Source organism: Battus philenor, unplaced genomic scaffold (genome assembly GCF_028537555.1).
Source record: "Battus philenor isolate CCGP_79_NKW_IND1 unplaced genomic scaffold, ilBatPhil1.0.hap1 SCAF_3, whole genome shotgun sequence".
In the NCBI taxonomy this organism is placed as follows: Eukaryota; Metazoa; Arthropoda; class Insecta; order Lepidoptera; family Papilionidae; genus Battus; species Battus philenor.
Window position 1 is genome coordinate 17,243,747 of NW_027181693.1, and position 17,672 is coordinate 17,261,418.

The 17,672-nt window shown below is 35.1% G+C and overlaps 1 protein-coding gene across 1 annotated transcript in view; it reads right to left on the reverse strand.

Annotated features, from left to right (window-relative positions):
- Dscam3 (Down syndrome cell adhesion molecule 3) overlaps window positions 1-17,672 on the reverse strand; it is a 213,434-nt gene that overhangs the window by 135,563 nt on the left and 60,199 nt on the right. Inside the window, 1 exon segment of the mRNA XM_068770466.1 lies at window positions 15,433-15,575. Within this exon segment, the coding sequence (XP_068626567.1) occupies window positions 15,433-15,575 (143 nt within the window).

A 17,672-nucleotide genomic window follows, 5' to 3' on the forward strand; every position in this document is an offset into this window, starting at 1 on the left:
GTACATTAATATTGTTACGTACTGTGGGTTTTGACTCGAAATGAAACACCACTGGTTCACAAGGAGTCCTTTATTCACAAATCAGATGGTCACCCTACTTTTACACAAAGTATAATTTCGCTTAGTCCAAACTACGTTTCCAAATCATAGTTCAAATAACTTGCCAAATAGTCACTTCGTATCACTGATCGTAGATCTTAATCTTATGACTCGAAAAATAACACTCAAATGTCGTCATGGGAAGTACACTTTAACAAGTTCTAGTAAGTTCGAGATAGTACTCGGTTAGAATTTCAGAGAACCGTACACAAAAAAATAATAAATAAAATCAAGGTCACGCGTATTCTTGATCCTAGGGTTCAGTGTTTATTGTTAAGAGGGTTCTGTAATTCGTTCTATGTAATAATATATTAGAAACTATACAGAAAATTTTATTTAGAATAAGTGATCGTTTCGTTATGTTAAATTTGATATCAAAGACAATATTACCTGTAGACACAATATAATTAATTTTTATGTTAAAAATTTCAATTATATGCTAAGATATATTACCGTCTCAAGCAAAAACTAAATACATTGAACAAGAGTGGAAAATTCTCGCGATGTGATTCGGCTTCAATTAAGTCCGATAAGCAACTTAGACAAGGGTAAGACAGGATTCTAGCGCAGAATTATTAATCTCCTGATTACGTGTGGTTAAATAAAAGGCTTCGTATCAACTGGCCTTTGTTTCTCTATTAGGTACTCTATAGTTTTTGATATACAGTGTGATCGGTTATATGTGTAAAAGGTTTTAAAGGGTAAATATGTTGTTATTTTCCTTACTTCATGGCATTCATTATTACTTTATAGTATATTTAATTTAATATTAACCCTTTTAAAAAATCAATGGCTTTGATAATAATAAACAACACAATGAATTATGCTCGCAAAACATTTGGCTCTAAATTGGCAATATATTCTTCAATGTTAGATCTTAAGGCTTGTAAGGTATTTTGTTGGGGTAAATGCGAGATAAAATCTCAAAAAAACCTAAAGGAATTGATGGTTCTAGCGCATGGAGTAAAGTGAGGAAAGTGGCGACGAAAACGCCGCGTTAAAAACATCGGACTGAAAATTTGTCAAATAAGCAATAACTATAATACCAAGTTCTTGGTGTATTGCTCTATTGCAAATTTTTTTAATTTTTTTTTTAATGACCCCCGCTATTGGGGGCCTCTCGTACCCCTATCTTGTGATGGGACAGGGTCTTTTTTGGGCAATTTATTTTTTTCACTTAGTTTTTTTTATTTTTATTTCCGTTCTCTGCTTCCATTCTTCACATGATCTTTCATTCCATTCTTTTATACCACATTTCTTCTTTCTTACCCTTTTTCTCTGTTTGTCTGTCATTCTTCCCTTTTTCTTTTTACACATTTTTATTTATATTTCTATTTTACATTTTTTTTACACATTATTACTTATTCTATAATTATTTCTATCACAGTTTTGTTTCTATTTACGTTTTTAATCTATTTATTTTTTTATACTCTGTTTGTTTTATTTCTTTCTATAGTCCTTTTCGCGATGTCTTTACAAAGGGATATGAACGCCTGTTTGTCATCGCCGCCTATCAGGGAGGCTATTGTCTCTTCCCTGATTTCAACGCCAGACCGGTACTCGAAGCCGTGCCAGAGTCCCCCGAATGCGGGACTCTATTGCTTATTGGCAACAAATTCATTATATATTTATATCATAAATGTCAAAGCACAGTGACATATGACGCCATTTGTAAAAATTAAGGCACGTTCACCTTATGACATTACTTTCGCGCCACCCGTTAGTAGTAGAAAGTATTTCAAAATTCGAATTACTCTGCAGACTGTGTACTAAGTTCTTGGGCAGAATAATATAAACAAAAATTATAAGTAAGAAAAGGACCAATATTTCCGCACATGCAGTGGTAGTTGTGCAACAAAGTGCGCCGCCCGCCAGCCCACTGATAAATGCGCGTGCGGCAAACAATGCGAATTACACAACTGCCACCGTCAAATCACTCAACACGTGTTTCACCCCACCACGGGGCATCTTCAGGAGTTATGTTACATCGATTAGTGCCAAACACAGAGTGCTAAGTAAAGTGGCTAAATATTGGTCCTTTTCTTACTTAGGATGGACTTTCGCAAGGTAACGCCTGATTCCGTTAAATAAAAATTATAATTCAATGCAACATAATTCAGAGTGATCGCTTTATATAAGCTTATATTATAGTATAAAATCTATTTTTTTAATATAAGTTATGTATTTGCCTCTTTAAAGCGAATCATCTTGTATGTATAGTATTACCTCATCGTTAAAGTGGTTTTATACCAGAATGCAGATTAGTTTTGAGCGAAGAACAAAAATTCTCTATTACAGTTCCGCTATTTTAGTAATCATAGGTAGTACTACTTCATGGGTAATTTAAATTCAAATACCACATACATACATTTATATATATACACACACCCGCACACATATGTACACACACACACACACAAATATATATATATATATATATATATATATATATATATATATATATATATATATATATTTGTCAAAAATGTCTATGTCATGTCTATAACTTTGTCAAAAAACAATCAATAACTCGTGATAAACCGAACAAACCTTTGATAAAGTTTCAGTGTTCAAATTGTTTCCTTCAATTATTCCAATAATTACTCTCGATTCAGATTTTAATTCGATTTTACCGCAAAGCCGGCTGCGGTTTTTGCCTTCGTTATTTTATTGTTTTGCAATGTTGCCACAATCTTTGTTATTCGTTTTGTTAACTTTTCTTCTTTGTTATTTTCAACTGTAGTTTTTGCCAATTTCTTTTTGTTTTCTTGTAGACAATCGATGCATAAATCTAGGCGCACAAATGGTTGCTAGAATTTTAAGGTTTTGGAGTTAAGACTACGTATCGGCAGGCGCAGCACAGGACACACATTTAAAAAGTAGGCAGACAACCATGTCAAGATCGACAAGGATAATATTGACGTTAAAATTAAGGTAGTATGCGAAGGCTTTCCCGTAGTTAAAACAAAAGGTTGTTGAAGCATAGCCATTTCGTTACCCCCGCAGCGGAGTAGTATCCCATGCAGGATTTCCCCACGAGTTAAAAGAATGTAAGGATAATAAAAAGGTAAAGAATACTGCTTCATAAATCTTTGCATTAATTTTAAGTCCAGGTCAAAAATATATAAATATATATATAATCTCATAAAAATAGTTAAGGTAGCGGGAAGTCGCTAGGGCGGGCAGCGCAGGACCGGTCAGCGTGGCAACCTTCGGAAGAGCCTATAACCGCTCACGTGAATGTATGAAAGAAAAAGGCTAGTGCTTACTTAAGTTATTTTATACAACAATTTCTGATTAATTTCTCTTGTTATTACAGGTGGCTAACTTAGATTAACTTAGATAAAATTATCTCTAGACACTTGGACTTATAAAGAAGAAAATACAACAGTAAAATATATTTTCGGCGGTTTATGGAATACATGAAAAATGCGATGTTCATATCTACAATATATCGTAAACTTTAGTTATATTCCTAACTCTAACACATTTTAGTCCTATAATAAATTAATCAATGTCCGTCTTTTGTTTTACTTTAGGTCTGTGCCTTGTAGTTGACATCTATCGATTTAAAAGAAGATGCAAAATCCTGTTCAGGTTTATAGGAAACGGTGAATGCAGGCCGCTTTTAGCAGGTTTTAGATACATAAGAGGGAGACCTTTGTCCACCTGTGGTCTTATGGCTGAAATCTACGATCACCAAACAAGTACTATTGTGCCTTTCTCATAATCTGACAACGATCATTCCTTATTTATTGTACAAAGCCTTGATGATTTTTAAGATTTTTTTTTATGGCGCCCGCTATTGGGGACCTCTCCTTCCACCACCCTATTTTATTGGGAACAGAGTTTTGTATTTCTAAATAAAAATTTTTTCACTACAATTTTTATTTTCGTTCTCGTCTTCCATATATATTTTTTCCTTCTTCTATCATTCTACAATTCCATCATCCTTTCTCAATCATTCTATCTAAGAATTAGAGATAATAAAAAATTCAAAATATCTTTCTTTTAGCATTTACATGCGCTTTTTAATCGTGGAGTATTTTATCACTAAGTAGTAACCTATCACCCGTTAACGTTGATCTGTTGAGGAGAGCCGGAGAAAACTTAACAGTTGCACTTTTAAATGTAATTCAACAATGTTTTTCTTCGTTCCACAAGTTTCATTTAAAGACCCTTGAATGCTGTAATAAGATTTATTTAATATACTTTTAATCTTAGATTTAAAAATAAAAAACGAGAGGTCTAAGATATGTTGTGGAACTTTGTTATATTTGCGTATATTCATACTTGTAAAGGATTTTATGAAACTTTGAGCGTTATAGAAATGAGAACTTTTTAACTCGGATACCAATTTCTTTTTTTGTTAATTTTTCTTCAGTATACATAAGTGACTAATACTATATATAAAAGATTAATATTATTATTAATAATAATGATGATAATATTAAATTGCCTTTATTCGCATTTGAGTGGGCAACATTTAGGTAATGGATGCAGTGCCCAACGATAACATATATACTTAAAGTTTAATACGTTTGGTGACAACCAAAAGTTTAAGTTACTGAAAATGGTTCAGAGCTCATCTTTGACCCCTATTTTATCTTTTTCAGTTGGTACTATCGATTATTTACTTGAAATATTATCTTACTTCCAAAGTTAAGTCATGTAACTAAGTTATATCACCTAATTGCCAGACAAATCATCGCACTATACTTAATCACTTTCCGTTAGATACCATACATAATTTATTTTCATTCGATTAAAAGCATTATTATTTATTCAGAACGCCGATTATTAAGTAATCTGTAATTACAAATGAAAATCATCTGTATATCGTATGATTATTTAAATTTACTTTAGTATAGAAGTAAATTAGTAACATATAATTTTACATTTGTCTAAATATTCAAAGATTTTGTTAAGAAGTGATTAAATAATATTCCCAATATCTTTCTTCTATCTTAGGTTGAAATTACTTCCATCTGCACTAAGCGTTTTGCTAATAAATTTATAGTGGGAATAGCCAAAGATGGATAGTGTTATACAGCCTCGCTTTAGCGCCTAAGCCTTGTTAATGGTGAATGTCCTTGAACCTGTCACTGTATCATAGCCTTGGTTTACTATACGTGGTGTTTCTGTGATAAATTTATTACATCTAAGACGAAATATCTTTAGATATACAGTTTCAAGAAAGATTTAATAATAAGAACAACATATCTAATTTGATATGTAGGTCTTACAAATAGTCTAGCGAGTACAGACATGTGTAATTCTCGCTTCACCCGTGACGAGGGTATGAATAAATTAATAAGGTCGGTATCCATTCACAGCGATATAATGTGTCACAGGATTAATTTGATACTGTTTTTAATTATTTTCATATTACTTATACTGTACATAATTTATGTTTTGTTATGCTTTTATCAACCATCCATTTAAAACAATAATAAGTTATGTTAAGCAAATGTAATTTTAAGTAGAGCAGCCATGAAGCCTGGAAGGGTAACAACACAAAGTAATGTCGTATTTATGCAGCACATCTATGATGCGGGGGAGTCTCCACTTCTCAATCAAATGGGCCTTGACGTAGAAGATCCTTTTTATAAGGCCAGGCCTAATAGAAGTGCTATCTCTAGTAGTGATAAAGATGATTATGAAATCACTATCCACTACGTGAGTAGTGATATTATCAGCTGGGAAGGCCATAATATCTTTTGACGTTGATGCATCTAAATTGTATATATTGCATTATACAAGCTCAAGAACTGATACTTGCGGTACTCTATTTTGTCCAGAAAACCACTTAAATCTAGCATATCCATGTTTGGACTGAAGTAATCTATTACAGAATACAAAATTTCATAAGAAGTGTCAAGGTAACACAGAGAGCAATAGAGAGGGCTATGCTTGGATTTTCGCTGCGAGATCGAATCAGAAATGACGAGATATGCAGAAAAATTGCACGTCTAAAGTGGCAGCTGGCGGGACACATTGCTCGTTCAAAGAATTTCTCGTCTGAAGTGGCAGCTGGCGGGACACATTGCTCGTTCAAAGAATTTCTCGTCTGAAGTGGCAGCTGGCGGGACACATTGCTCGTTCAAAGAATTTCTCGTCTGAAGTGGCAGCTGGCGGGACACATTGCTCGTTCAAAGAATTTCTCGTCTGAAGTGGCAGCTGGCGGGACACATTGCTCGTTCAAAGAATTTCTCGTCTGAAGTGGCAGTGGGCGGGGCAAATTGCACATCCTGATGGCCGTCGAGGCCGTGAGGTCGCGTTAAGTCGCAGGATGCAGGCAGTACAGGACCGGTCATCGTGGCATAAAGGCCGTAAAGGCATACGCCTTGCAGTGGGCATCCATCAGCTGAGCGGTTGGTTATAGGTGATCCTAGTGTCTTTAAGGTACAGAAAGAACAAAAATTATAAATACGTGCGTTAAGAGTAGAACGTGAGAAGAGCCCAAGTTGGAAGAGACAAGGTAATCATACAAAAAATTACTGTTTATAGTTGTAAAAGCTTTCAATGGATGCTCATTTGGCTCATGCAACCAATGGCTATGTGCCGGTAGACGCGATGTGAGTAGGTCCCACTAGATGGACCGACAACATAGTTAAGGTTGCAGGAAGTCACTGGATTCGGGCAACGCGAGATCAGTCATCATGCTGGTTTTTGGGGGAGGTCTTGCAGTGGGTATCCATCGGCTGATAGAAGTAGAATAAGAATACTCTACTACAGAAGATAGGTTTTAAAATAAATAATTTGCTGTGAGATTCGAAAATACTTCGAACAAAACGAAGCGAGTTTTTTGATGCCATAAACGACATAATTACAGCGAGTGGCTTGCAGCTTAATGAAATAGCTGGGCGTGCGGTTATTTGAGGTCTTGTAAATTCTCGCACTGTCCATTAAGTATGATCAGGTACCACACCTTTTTTAATTTGAAGACACCTTTTATATACCTTTTCTTCAAGCTTACTTGTTCATATTAATTTTAACTAGTAAAAACGTAACTGATTCTGATTGTTTTATTGATAAATATATAATACCATCAGATACTGGATCCAGGCCGCTTTTAAACCGGTCTCATAGAGAGTCTCGGAAAAAGGCTTAGGTCTATTCGTGGAGTTTATAACGGTTGAAATGATAACAAAAATGCTCGTAAAGTTCGTGATGATCTTTGTTTTCTTTTTCGTTCTCTAATTGAAGACATGAATGATGCAGTATAATAACCGCAGAGGCATGGTTGCTTACGAAATGTGTACGCCAAAGAGGCTTTTATAAAATTGCCTACGGACCTCCCCAGAGTGTTATAGTCACATTACTCGCAAAGTCACTAGGAACTTCGAGAAGCTGACCCAGAAAAGATCAAAGGTAAAAGACCGGAGCAAGAAGCTCAATGCGCTGGTCAGATAAAATTCTTACCAATCTAGACAGTAAAGCTCGCGTTGCAATGAATATAGTAAATAATCAATCGCAAACCATGCTACAGGTTCGTCAAGGAAAAAGTGATCCGTGCAGGGAATGATGACCCTCAGCAATTAAAATGCAAGGGGGAGAAGATAACTTGCTTCAGTTTTATATCTTTTCGTTACCGTAACACTGTTTCGTTATGTCAATCTATAGACACAGACTGCAAGATTAAAGCCTCCATTGAGGATTGCCTCATACAAATGATGTCTGATCTTGCATTGCTTATATTCAGCTACTTCCAACGTCCTTGACAATGTCTTAAATCCACCTATTGGATGGCTTACTCTCTCCGCGTCCACAGGCTTGTCGTCGTCACTAGAGAAAAAATCTTTCGCAGCTCTTACAGAGTCTTTAGATGGTAATAATTAACTGTATACAGATTTCAACCCTTAAAGAGGATTAGACATCGGAGGAAACATTTTACAAATTAATAGCTCTTTTGATATCTAAAGTCATAAGTGAGATGTTTCCTCTCACATACGATCACTTTTTTCTTCATTATTTATTCAATCAATTTATTTTGATTTGATGTGGTCTAAACTTTCTGTAATGTTGTGTATAGTAAATTTTTAATGTCGTGTCATCTAAGGAACACATAACAAGACCTTTTGTACTTCTTGAGTACCTTTATACTTACTTACTTACTCCGCTGGCTTAGTGACCCAAAGTGGGTCTTGGTCTCCGAAGCGAGAGACTTCCACTTTCCTCTATCTTGCGCCATCGTCTGCCATTGGTTGACATTCAATTCGCGCAAGTCTGCCTCAACGCGATCGATCCATCGATACCTGGGTCTACCCACTGGTCTTCGACCCCTCGGTTTTTTCAGGTACACTACCTTCACGCTCCGATTCAATCCCATTCGCTCCAAGTGACCAAGCCAGCGGATTCGTTGAGCTTTATATTCGCCAATGATATTTGGCTGTGCTACTAAAGTCTCAATTTCGACATTCTTTCGGAGCCTCCAAGATCCGTCTTGATTTCTCGTTGGTCCCAAGATCTTCCGCATGATTTTGCATTCCGTCACTAGCAGTTTTTATTCTTCTTTCAAAGTTAGCGTCCAAGCTTCTCAGCCATACATCAATACCTTTATAAATAAATAAATAAAATCATTTGGAGCCAACAGTCATCCGTTGCACAAGTGAGTTTTTCGTGCTGCGTCTGTCCGATTTCAAATAAAATCCTGTACATAGCACTGCTGCATATAGAAAATTCTTTTCTTAAAATATCTTTCATTATAACACTGACAAAGTGAGCTTAACAATTTTTTAAAATTCTCACGACAGCTTTATTAGTTAAATTAAGATGAAGTACGTATTCAGCTCGTGAGGAAGAGAGAATTTTAAAATGGCCGCCATTAACAAGCGCACGTCCGCATCCGCTGGTAGTCAGTAGTCAGTTAATTATAATTGTATGCAAGCCTTTCCATGGAACGCTCTCGCAGTGGCGAGGGTGCTTTCAACGGAACGAGTGAGGTGCGTTTGTTAAAACACTTTGCACACTTCGAGGTATTAACTGAAGTCGCTGTTGGCATACATTTTAATTACGATGGACTTTTGAATTCGCTAACAGCGCTGAGGAACAAAACGAAGGTGTTACGAGATACGTGAATGTACAGCTATGTTTCTTTTAATATAAATCTAAGATACATTACTTGAATGATTTGTTATTTTTTTTATAAAAAGATAAACTATTATGACGATTGCTACTAAAAGGAATTAAGGTTGTAGAATGAAGACAGAGACACGAACGCTTTGAAGGATGTACACTCATAAAATTGGATCAATAACCTTATTAAGCCATCACATTTTTTATAGTATAGCATAAAAATTATAAAGGAGGTGATAAGTAAAAATGTAATGTAGGTCGGGTAAGAATAATTACAATATAAATTGTTAATTTAGAATAAATAAAAATATTAAATTGAAACTCTCCTATATATATACACACACAACACACACACGCACGCACACACACATTCATATATATGTATATATATATACCTATATATACACATATTTATCTATCGATCTCTCTATCTATATCAATGAAATATATATGTTTATTTTGTTAAATATATATTTCGAAACACTATACTCTATTCAACTCAATCCAAACTGTAAACTATTGGTTTTCGTACACAGTGAGAGGTTTACATTGATTATTATTCATACAATTGTATGCGCTTTGGACCAACTTACTTGTAATTGCGTCCGTTTGGGGCATCGTGATAGCATTCGAACCAGCAACTACGAACTTAGTTACATAAATTTAATTAATACGGTTGAATGTAGCCTCGCTTGCAATGCAGAGGATGCATTGTTGTAAAAAACTTTGCAATCATTAGTGAATTACGTTCCAAATAAACATGGAACTTTCACATATTGATAAGACACACATACACACATATATATATATATATATATATATATATATAGGATTTTCGCAGCTTTCAGTCGTCGTCGTTTCAGAATATACACGCCCACTGTAAGGCATTGGTCTCTCTTAAAGGTACCTATGGAAGGGTATACCATAATTGTCAAGTTTTGGAAGCATGTGCTGCATTTTGCATCGCAGAGTGGTATTATAGTAAGCAAATGCCGCTGCCGCCCATCCGCAAACTTGATTATGAGCATTGACAATCCTACATAATTATACACAAAGAAAAAAAATAAGATTGTATTTTGGGAATCGAACTCGCGACCTATCGCAAGTCTCAGTTACTTCTAGGCTACAAATGTACAGTAGTTGGTATTACGCTATGCTAGAAGGCAGATAAATTTAAGTTTCTATTATATTGGACTCTTAAATCATTCTTCTATCACCATACAAGAGGCTCGGAGGCTAAAGAGCGAGGCGGTCATTGTTCGTCGAACAACAGACACCCTTGGGATGTATAACAGTGTCCGTGCTGTGGTAGCAATATCATGTCATACAAGTGCGTGTATTGCACGGACGAGACTCAAGATGCGATCGCAAGATTCATCGATGTGGCGAATATGACAACCGCGCAGATAATGGCGTATAATCTGAGGATGATAATATTGAGTAGGAATGAGGAAGTTCGCACGAAACGTATTGTTAAAACTGGACATTGTCAGGGCGTTGTGAAAAAACAAACAAGAAAACAATGTTTTAAAAAAATAATCACGGTAATTAACTAATTTTATTTAGTTTTATATACTTTATGATTTAAGTTAGTACTAACACTGTAACATGTATAAACTTGAGCAAAAAAAAAATTCAAAAATTCGCAATTATTAAACGTAATTATAGAAACAAGGACAAACGCTAATGTCTATGGAATAGACGTTCTAATAATAAAATCTTTCCTCTATGAACTACACAAAGGAACTTTATAAATCATTTATAAGCAAGTTTACTGATGCTTAACAAAGAACTGTCAATGACTTTGATAGAAATAGTGTTTCCAAGTTTTGACCATACGAATAAAGATTAAAACTTCTGTCTTATAAATCAGTTATGTTCTGCCTATGTATTTGAAACTCTCAGAGACGAAAATCTATGGTTACGTACACATTCTACATTTTACGCAAATCGATGTTGAACTTTTGCCAACAATTTGCTTTTGTAGCTATATTTTTTTTTCCTTTTCCAAGTTCTTTATGAGCTCTTTTCTTGTTTTTTTTTCGTCTGTCTCCCTTACAATTTATGTGTTTACTACGACAAGTCTAGTCATATAAACAATCGGTTTATCTCGATCTACTTTCGTCTGCAGAGTTTATTTAATGTAGCAATAATAATTTTAAAAGTAAGCTGATAGTACTATAAAGAAAGAAGCGAATAGATAGATTTTATAATTTTATATGCTCAATTGAACTTTATTTTAAAGAATCCGTATAGACGATGGCCAAATATTCAACTTTGTACACCTCATCGGCGATCCGAATGGTTTTCCCAGAGACGTAATATATTAGTGTAAATAATTTTTCAATTAACATTTTTATATCTCGTTCTCCTTCAATTCTTCACAAGTTCTTTTGCCTTTCATAATATCTATCTTTCCGTCAGCTAATTATCTGCCTTTCATCGTCTTCCTTCCCTCATCTACGGTCTTAGATCAAAGCTTGAATCAAAGGTACATTTTGATATCACAGTATTGACTCATTTTTATTTAATTCTTTTCACTTTCTTACTTTTACTTTTACAATTTTTAATAAGAACCAATTAGAATTGTTAGAGTGCGATAAAAATCGTGAAACATATCGTTTCGTACTGTGGGTTCTGACTCGAAATGAAACACAATTGGTTTACAAGGAGTCCTTTATTCACAAAACTAGATGGTCATCCTACTTTAACACAAAGTATACCTTCGCTTAGTCCAAACTACTCTTCCAAATCGCTCAAGAAATCACTGTCCAAATAACTTGTCAAATAGTCACTTTGTATCACTGATCGTAGATCTTAATCTTATAACTCGAAAAACAACACTGCTCTGTTGTCATCGGGAGTATACTTATTTATACTACGGACAAAGTTCTAGAAAGTTCGAGATAGTACTAGGTTAGAATTACCGAGAACCGTACAGAAAAAATTATAAATAACTTCAAGGTCACACGTGTTCTTGATCCTAGGGTTCAGAGTTTACTGTTTAGAGGGTTTCTGTAACTCGGGCTTTGTAACAATATTTATGACAATAATGAAACTGAGATTCTAGAATTATCTAAAAATCATTACTATACATATACTACATAAGAAGTAATTACTAGCCAATTTTATTTTTATCGACAATAGTCAAAGAATTTGACTTGCCTGATGGTTAGTGATAGCTACGGCTACATACTTGTCTCGAAGATACCTATTCAATCTTGTCTTGAAGACTGCTCTCTGCCCAAGGTATAATCCGTAGTTGTTCGTGTGTGCACTTATTTGTGCACACACACACAACTATGTGAATACATAACTGAATAATACACAATTAGGGTTTTTTATTACACTATAGAGACTTAAAAGTTTCCATAGGTTTTGAAAATGTTTTTCTTTTTTTGGTTTGAGTTCACATGACCTACTTGATTTCAATGTTGTTAACTTTATCCCTAAGCTCTCTACTTAATCGACACTTGCAGGGTTTCAGGCTGAAATCGTATCCACCGGACGTTGATGGAGGCATGCAATTTATTTTAACGTCTTAACGGATGAGTGGTGTGCCTAAGTGTAATTAATTTGACACGAAGCAAATAACTTAACATAGGGCGAATAGTGTGTATTTGTACATATATATACAGTATGATTTGTGATAGACGTAAAGGCTTCGTTGGGGTAAATATATAGCTTAAAAATGTGACGATGATCACCCCGATACGTTATTTTAATTTATTATTTCTGTTTGTAAGCTTAAAAACTTCTGACGGTATTAAGTCTGCACGTAGAGATAGTAAACAAATAGATTTTTAGAAAAAGCTTTTTCATACAATAATATCATTACATTATTTATTATCTATATAACCTTTGATTTTCAGATATGTTGTACTTTACATTAATTACAGTAAATAAGCTGTACTTTTACCTCTTTACAGCCTTTACACCTAAAACCAGTAACCAGTATATATATATATATATATATATATATATGTGTGTGTGTGTGTGTGTGTGTGTATGTATATATATTTCGGTGTATTATTATAATAATCGACAGTAATAACACACAATTATTTTCAGGTAGACAGATGACACTTATCGACGGAACTGTACGTTTAAATTGGAATCACATGGATAAATAGGGCACCGACGTAATTACTATGCGCGCCCCTTTACACGATAATTAACTTCTCGACGTGCGGTACAGTCGCGGCGGAAACAGTTATTGTAGTTTAATATAGCATGAATGGAGAGAGAGAATTGTAGTCAAGTCATGGCCATAGGTACTAGAGATTTTCAAGGACTGCCCTCTCTTTCAAATACCACCTGGGTTTCTATGAATTTTCATCAAAATAATTCATCTTCATTCTTAGTGTCGTCTTTATTTGAGTTCAATGTATGTATGTTAATAGTTTTTTGTGTATTCTTAAATTTTGACAGCACTCTGCCATGACTACAAGAAGAATTATTAGATAGTGTGATAGAGAGAGGGAGAGAAATTATTTTTATTTTTCCCCTTCTTCTTTTTCAGGTGCTGGATGTTCACTGCAATGCATGGACCTCACACAAAATCGCCACGATGACCCCTTCTGCGCTACCCGGATTCAGGGGTTCTCTGCGAGCTTACCTATGTCATAGGTTCAACTAGTGGAGGGAGTACCAACGTCGCGTCAACCGGCTGGTGGTCCAACTGGCATCGGTTGCACGAGCGATGTGCCACACCTACTGCCACTTCAGGCGAAGAATTATTTTTTTTATGACCCCCGCTATTGGGGACCTCTCGTACCCCTATTTATGGCGGGACAGCGACTTTATTTGCAATTTATTTTTTTACATAGTTTTTTATTTTCTTTCTCTTCTTTCGTACTTTATTGTCTCTTTCGGTCTATTATCTATCTTTCATGCTACAGTTCTTCTATCTTTCTCTTTTGCTCTGTTCAATCTTTCATTATTTCCTCTTTTGTTATTACATCTTTCATTTTACATTTTTTTTATTGTACATTTTTATTTTACATTATTATTACTAATCCTATAATTATTCTCTATCACAGTTTTATGTATCACTTTGGTTCTATTTTATCCTTTTTTTATCTAATTTCTATTCAAAGGCACATTTTGCAATTGTTTTGCAGAGGGCTATGAATGAGTTTTTATCTATTCCGCTTATCAGGGAGGTTACGGCGTTATTTTGAGTATTTACACATAATAGATAGACAAATAAAAACAAATTCTTATCATTGAACGGTAACCGTAACTAAGAATATGCAGCCAGAAGATGTACTACCTGACATAAATTTATCAGAATTTTTTTCATTGATTTCCTTCATAAATATTGTCAATATAATGGCAATTAATTACTATAATGTCATTAAAAATGCTTGACTGTATGTTACTGTTCATCTTTCCTATTTTAGGCGTGTGGTATCAACTACTGTATATGGGCTTTCTCTATAGATTTTCAAGAAGTTCAATTGGAAGCGTGGAAGAAGAAGAATGTCATCTGTCTATCTAATAAGTAGACGTCTTATGCTGACCTTTTTACCAGTGATCTTATGCCGACCTTTCCATCCGTTATTGCCTATTTTAATTTTATTTTTATTTTTACTCAGTTCAGAAAACTTAATAAAATACTTACATTTTAACAGGTGACATACATCAAGGGATCATCACAAGTTTCCGCCTTTACCATTATTTACATTGTGAGGACGTGCAAAAGGATCATAATCCTACATATAAAAAGTTACTCAACATACTCTATAGCACATAAAGAATGAGCAACACATATAAATACATATGCATGTGAATGCACACACACATATGCATACAGTGTATAAATAAATAGAAAGTTGTTATTTTAAATTCAGAACCTTAAAGCTCCAGCTACTAAATGGTATTCCGAAATAAATATTCCGCGTTATATAGCCTACCTACTACCTATTTTTTAAAATTACACTGCGATATTCCTTTACATGTACAACTCATATCAAAAGTGAGTAGATATTCCTCTGCATAGCTAGAGGAAAAAACTGCATAAACAAGTTTACAGAGCAGCAACGCCCTCTACGGATCACATTATCACCCTGCGATACGGTACATCCTCCATAGATATTTTAAGGGGCGGCCTATGCCTTACAGATATCCTGTCTATCGGCTAAAGAGAGAGAGAGAGAGAGAGAAAGAGAGAGATAGATGCAGTGAGTAATAAGATTTCAATAAAATAATAATAAGAATAAAATAAGGAAGAAAAGTTAGAAGATTACTCACCGGCGTGTACTCTCATGTCACGAGAGACGATGGCGCCGTGGGAGTTGTGCGCTCGACATCTGTACACAGTACTGTGCACATCCTGCCTGTACTGTGCAGCTGCGAAAGGCAGGAATACCAGCGTCCCATTCTCCAACACCTGCCTGCCAACGAAACACATCTCTACTTTAACCTAAATACACTTCGTATAGTCAAAAGATATTTGCCTTTAAAAAAATCGACTTAAATATTCGATGTAAAGAAAATAAATAATTCTAATAAAACCCTAAATCTACTTTCTACGGTCTAGCTTTTAGATTGAAACGAGAAAAAAGGTTTTGTATTTAATTAAACAAAAACTTTGTGAACTTGTATAGTTAAGTATTTAATATTTATTCTTTACTTATATTTAAGTTAGTATTATAGAAGAGTTTATAATTGTAAAATGAAATAATAGAAACAAAATGCCTAATAACGATTATTTGCAAATATATGGTTTATATTTTTTTAAGGCCCCCGCTATTGGGGGTCTCTCGTACCCCTAACTTTTTGGGATTAGGGACTTTATTGTTCAATAATTTTTTTTTTCAGTCTTTTCTTTATTTATCACTCTCTTTCACGCGTCACAATATCTTTCATCCTTTACTTTTGTCCTTCACAATATCTTTTGTTTTGCTCTTTTATACTTTCTATAAGGTTTATAGTACCCTTGTTAGTTAGCTGGGTGAAGGCTTTTGGCGACCACGAGTTGGTAGACGCGGAGTTGGAAGGCCTCTTACTAAGTGAACCGATGACATAGTTAAGTTCGCGAGATATTGCTGGATTCGGATAGTGGAAAACCGGTTCGACCGTTCTATTAAAATTTATGTTACAGGACATCTAGCCTTACGATCGTAGACCGCAGTTTCGATTTCCGGGTTAAAGTTTTATTTAATTCACACTTTATGTATTAATTACATAGAATTGCCACAGCTCACAAACAAGTTTACAGAGTATGAGCAGCAACGCCCTCTACGAACTATAATATCGCCCTGCAATCGCGAACCCGACTCCTAAACGTGACAATTACTGTACATTCCCCCAAAATATTTTTAGGGGCGGCCTATGCCTTGCAGAGGGTGTCTATCGGCTAAAAAGAGAAAGAGAGAGAGGGAGAGAGAAATAGGAATTAGAAAGAACGGCGAGACCTATGCTCGTAGCTACGCGGTAAGAACTAATCAGATATGAGGATATCTGAAAAAGAACCAATGTTACATAGCTTGACGAATTGCTGTTTTTTCGAATTGTTCCTTGTGTATTATAATACCACACTTCAATCCCTAATCTACCTGCCAAGAATAGCAACTATGGTATATCCTCCTATATATCTTCATTTTTATCTTTTGGGCTTTGTGCAGCTTCATAGAAATTGAGTTCGCGGAAACAAGAGGTCCGTGGACTAAAAGTTTGCTTTAGATGATGGTACCGCAGTTACATCGAAGATGCACGCACATAGAGGGACTATACCCATGTAGATGTATAGTGTAGTGTAAGTTGTGCGAAGCGAGGACTACTCAGCGGTCGGGAACGACACGTGCTTCTCCAGACCGCCCTCGCTTGAACACATGTTAAAATATCTTCAGTAGGCTTTTGCCTTGCAGTAGGCATTTTACAAACCAAGTCTTTTGGTTTCATTTGACTTTAAATCTATATTTTACTTATGTCTTCTTCTTCTTCCTTCTCTTTTCCCTTTATTTGGTGTCGAGTCTGCTTATCAATTTGCGCCAGGCCACTCTATCCTGGGTTGTCCCTGCATCAAGTTGAAGGGTTTCCAGTTCCTTTCCGATATTAGACCACCACGTAGCTTTTGGACGCCCTCTCCCTATTGGGAATTCTGGGAGGCTTAAGGCAGTCTTTACCACGTGGTCATCTGGTTTTCGTTGAATGTGGCCATACCATCGTAATCTTCTTTCCTGTAATTTGCTGGGGATCGGAGCTACCTTAAACGAACCTCTGATATATTCGTATATTTTACTTATGTATGAGTTCTAATATATCTGTAAAATATTTCTGTTCTAACATTTTTGAAATATTTGTCATGTTTAAATTTCGGTGCTAAATGAAACTCGTACATCCAAATCCTAATAATCCTTTCCTTTTAAATATATAATAAAAATGAAATGGCTCGTGATTCAAGACAGTACGCGTTAAGAGTTCACCACATACTAAGTCGAGAAGTATGTTAACCGCTTCCATTTGCAAAGCCACCGTATTTATATATC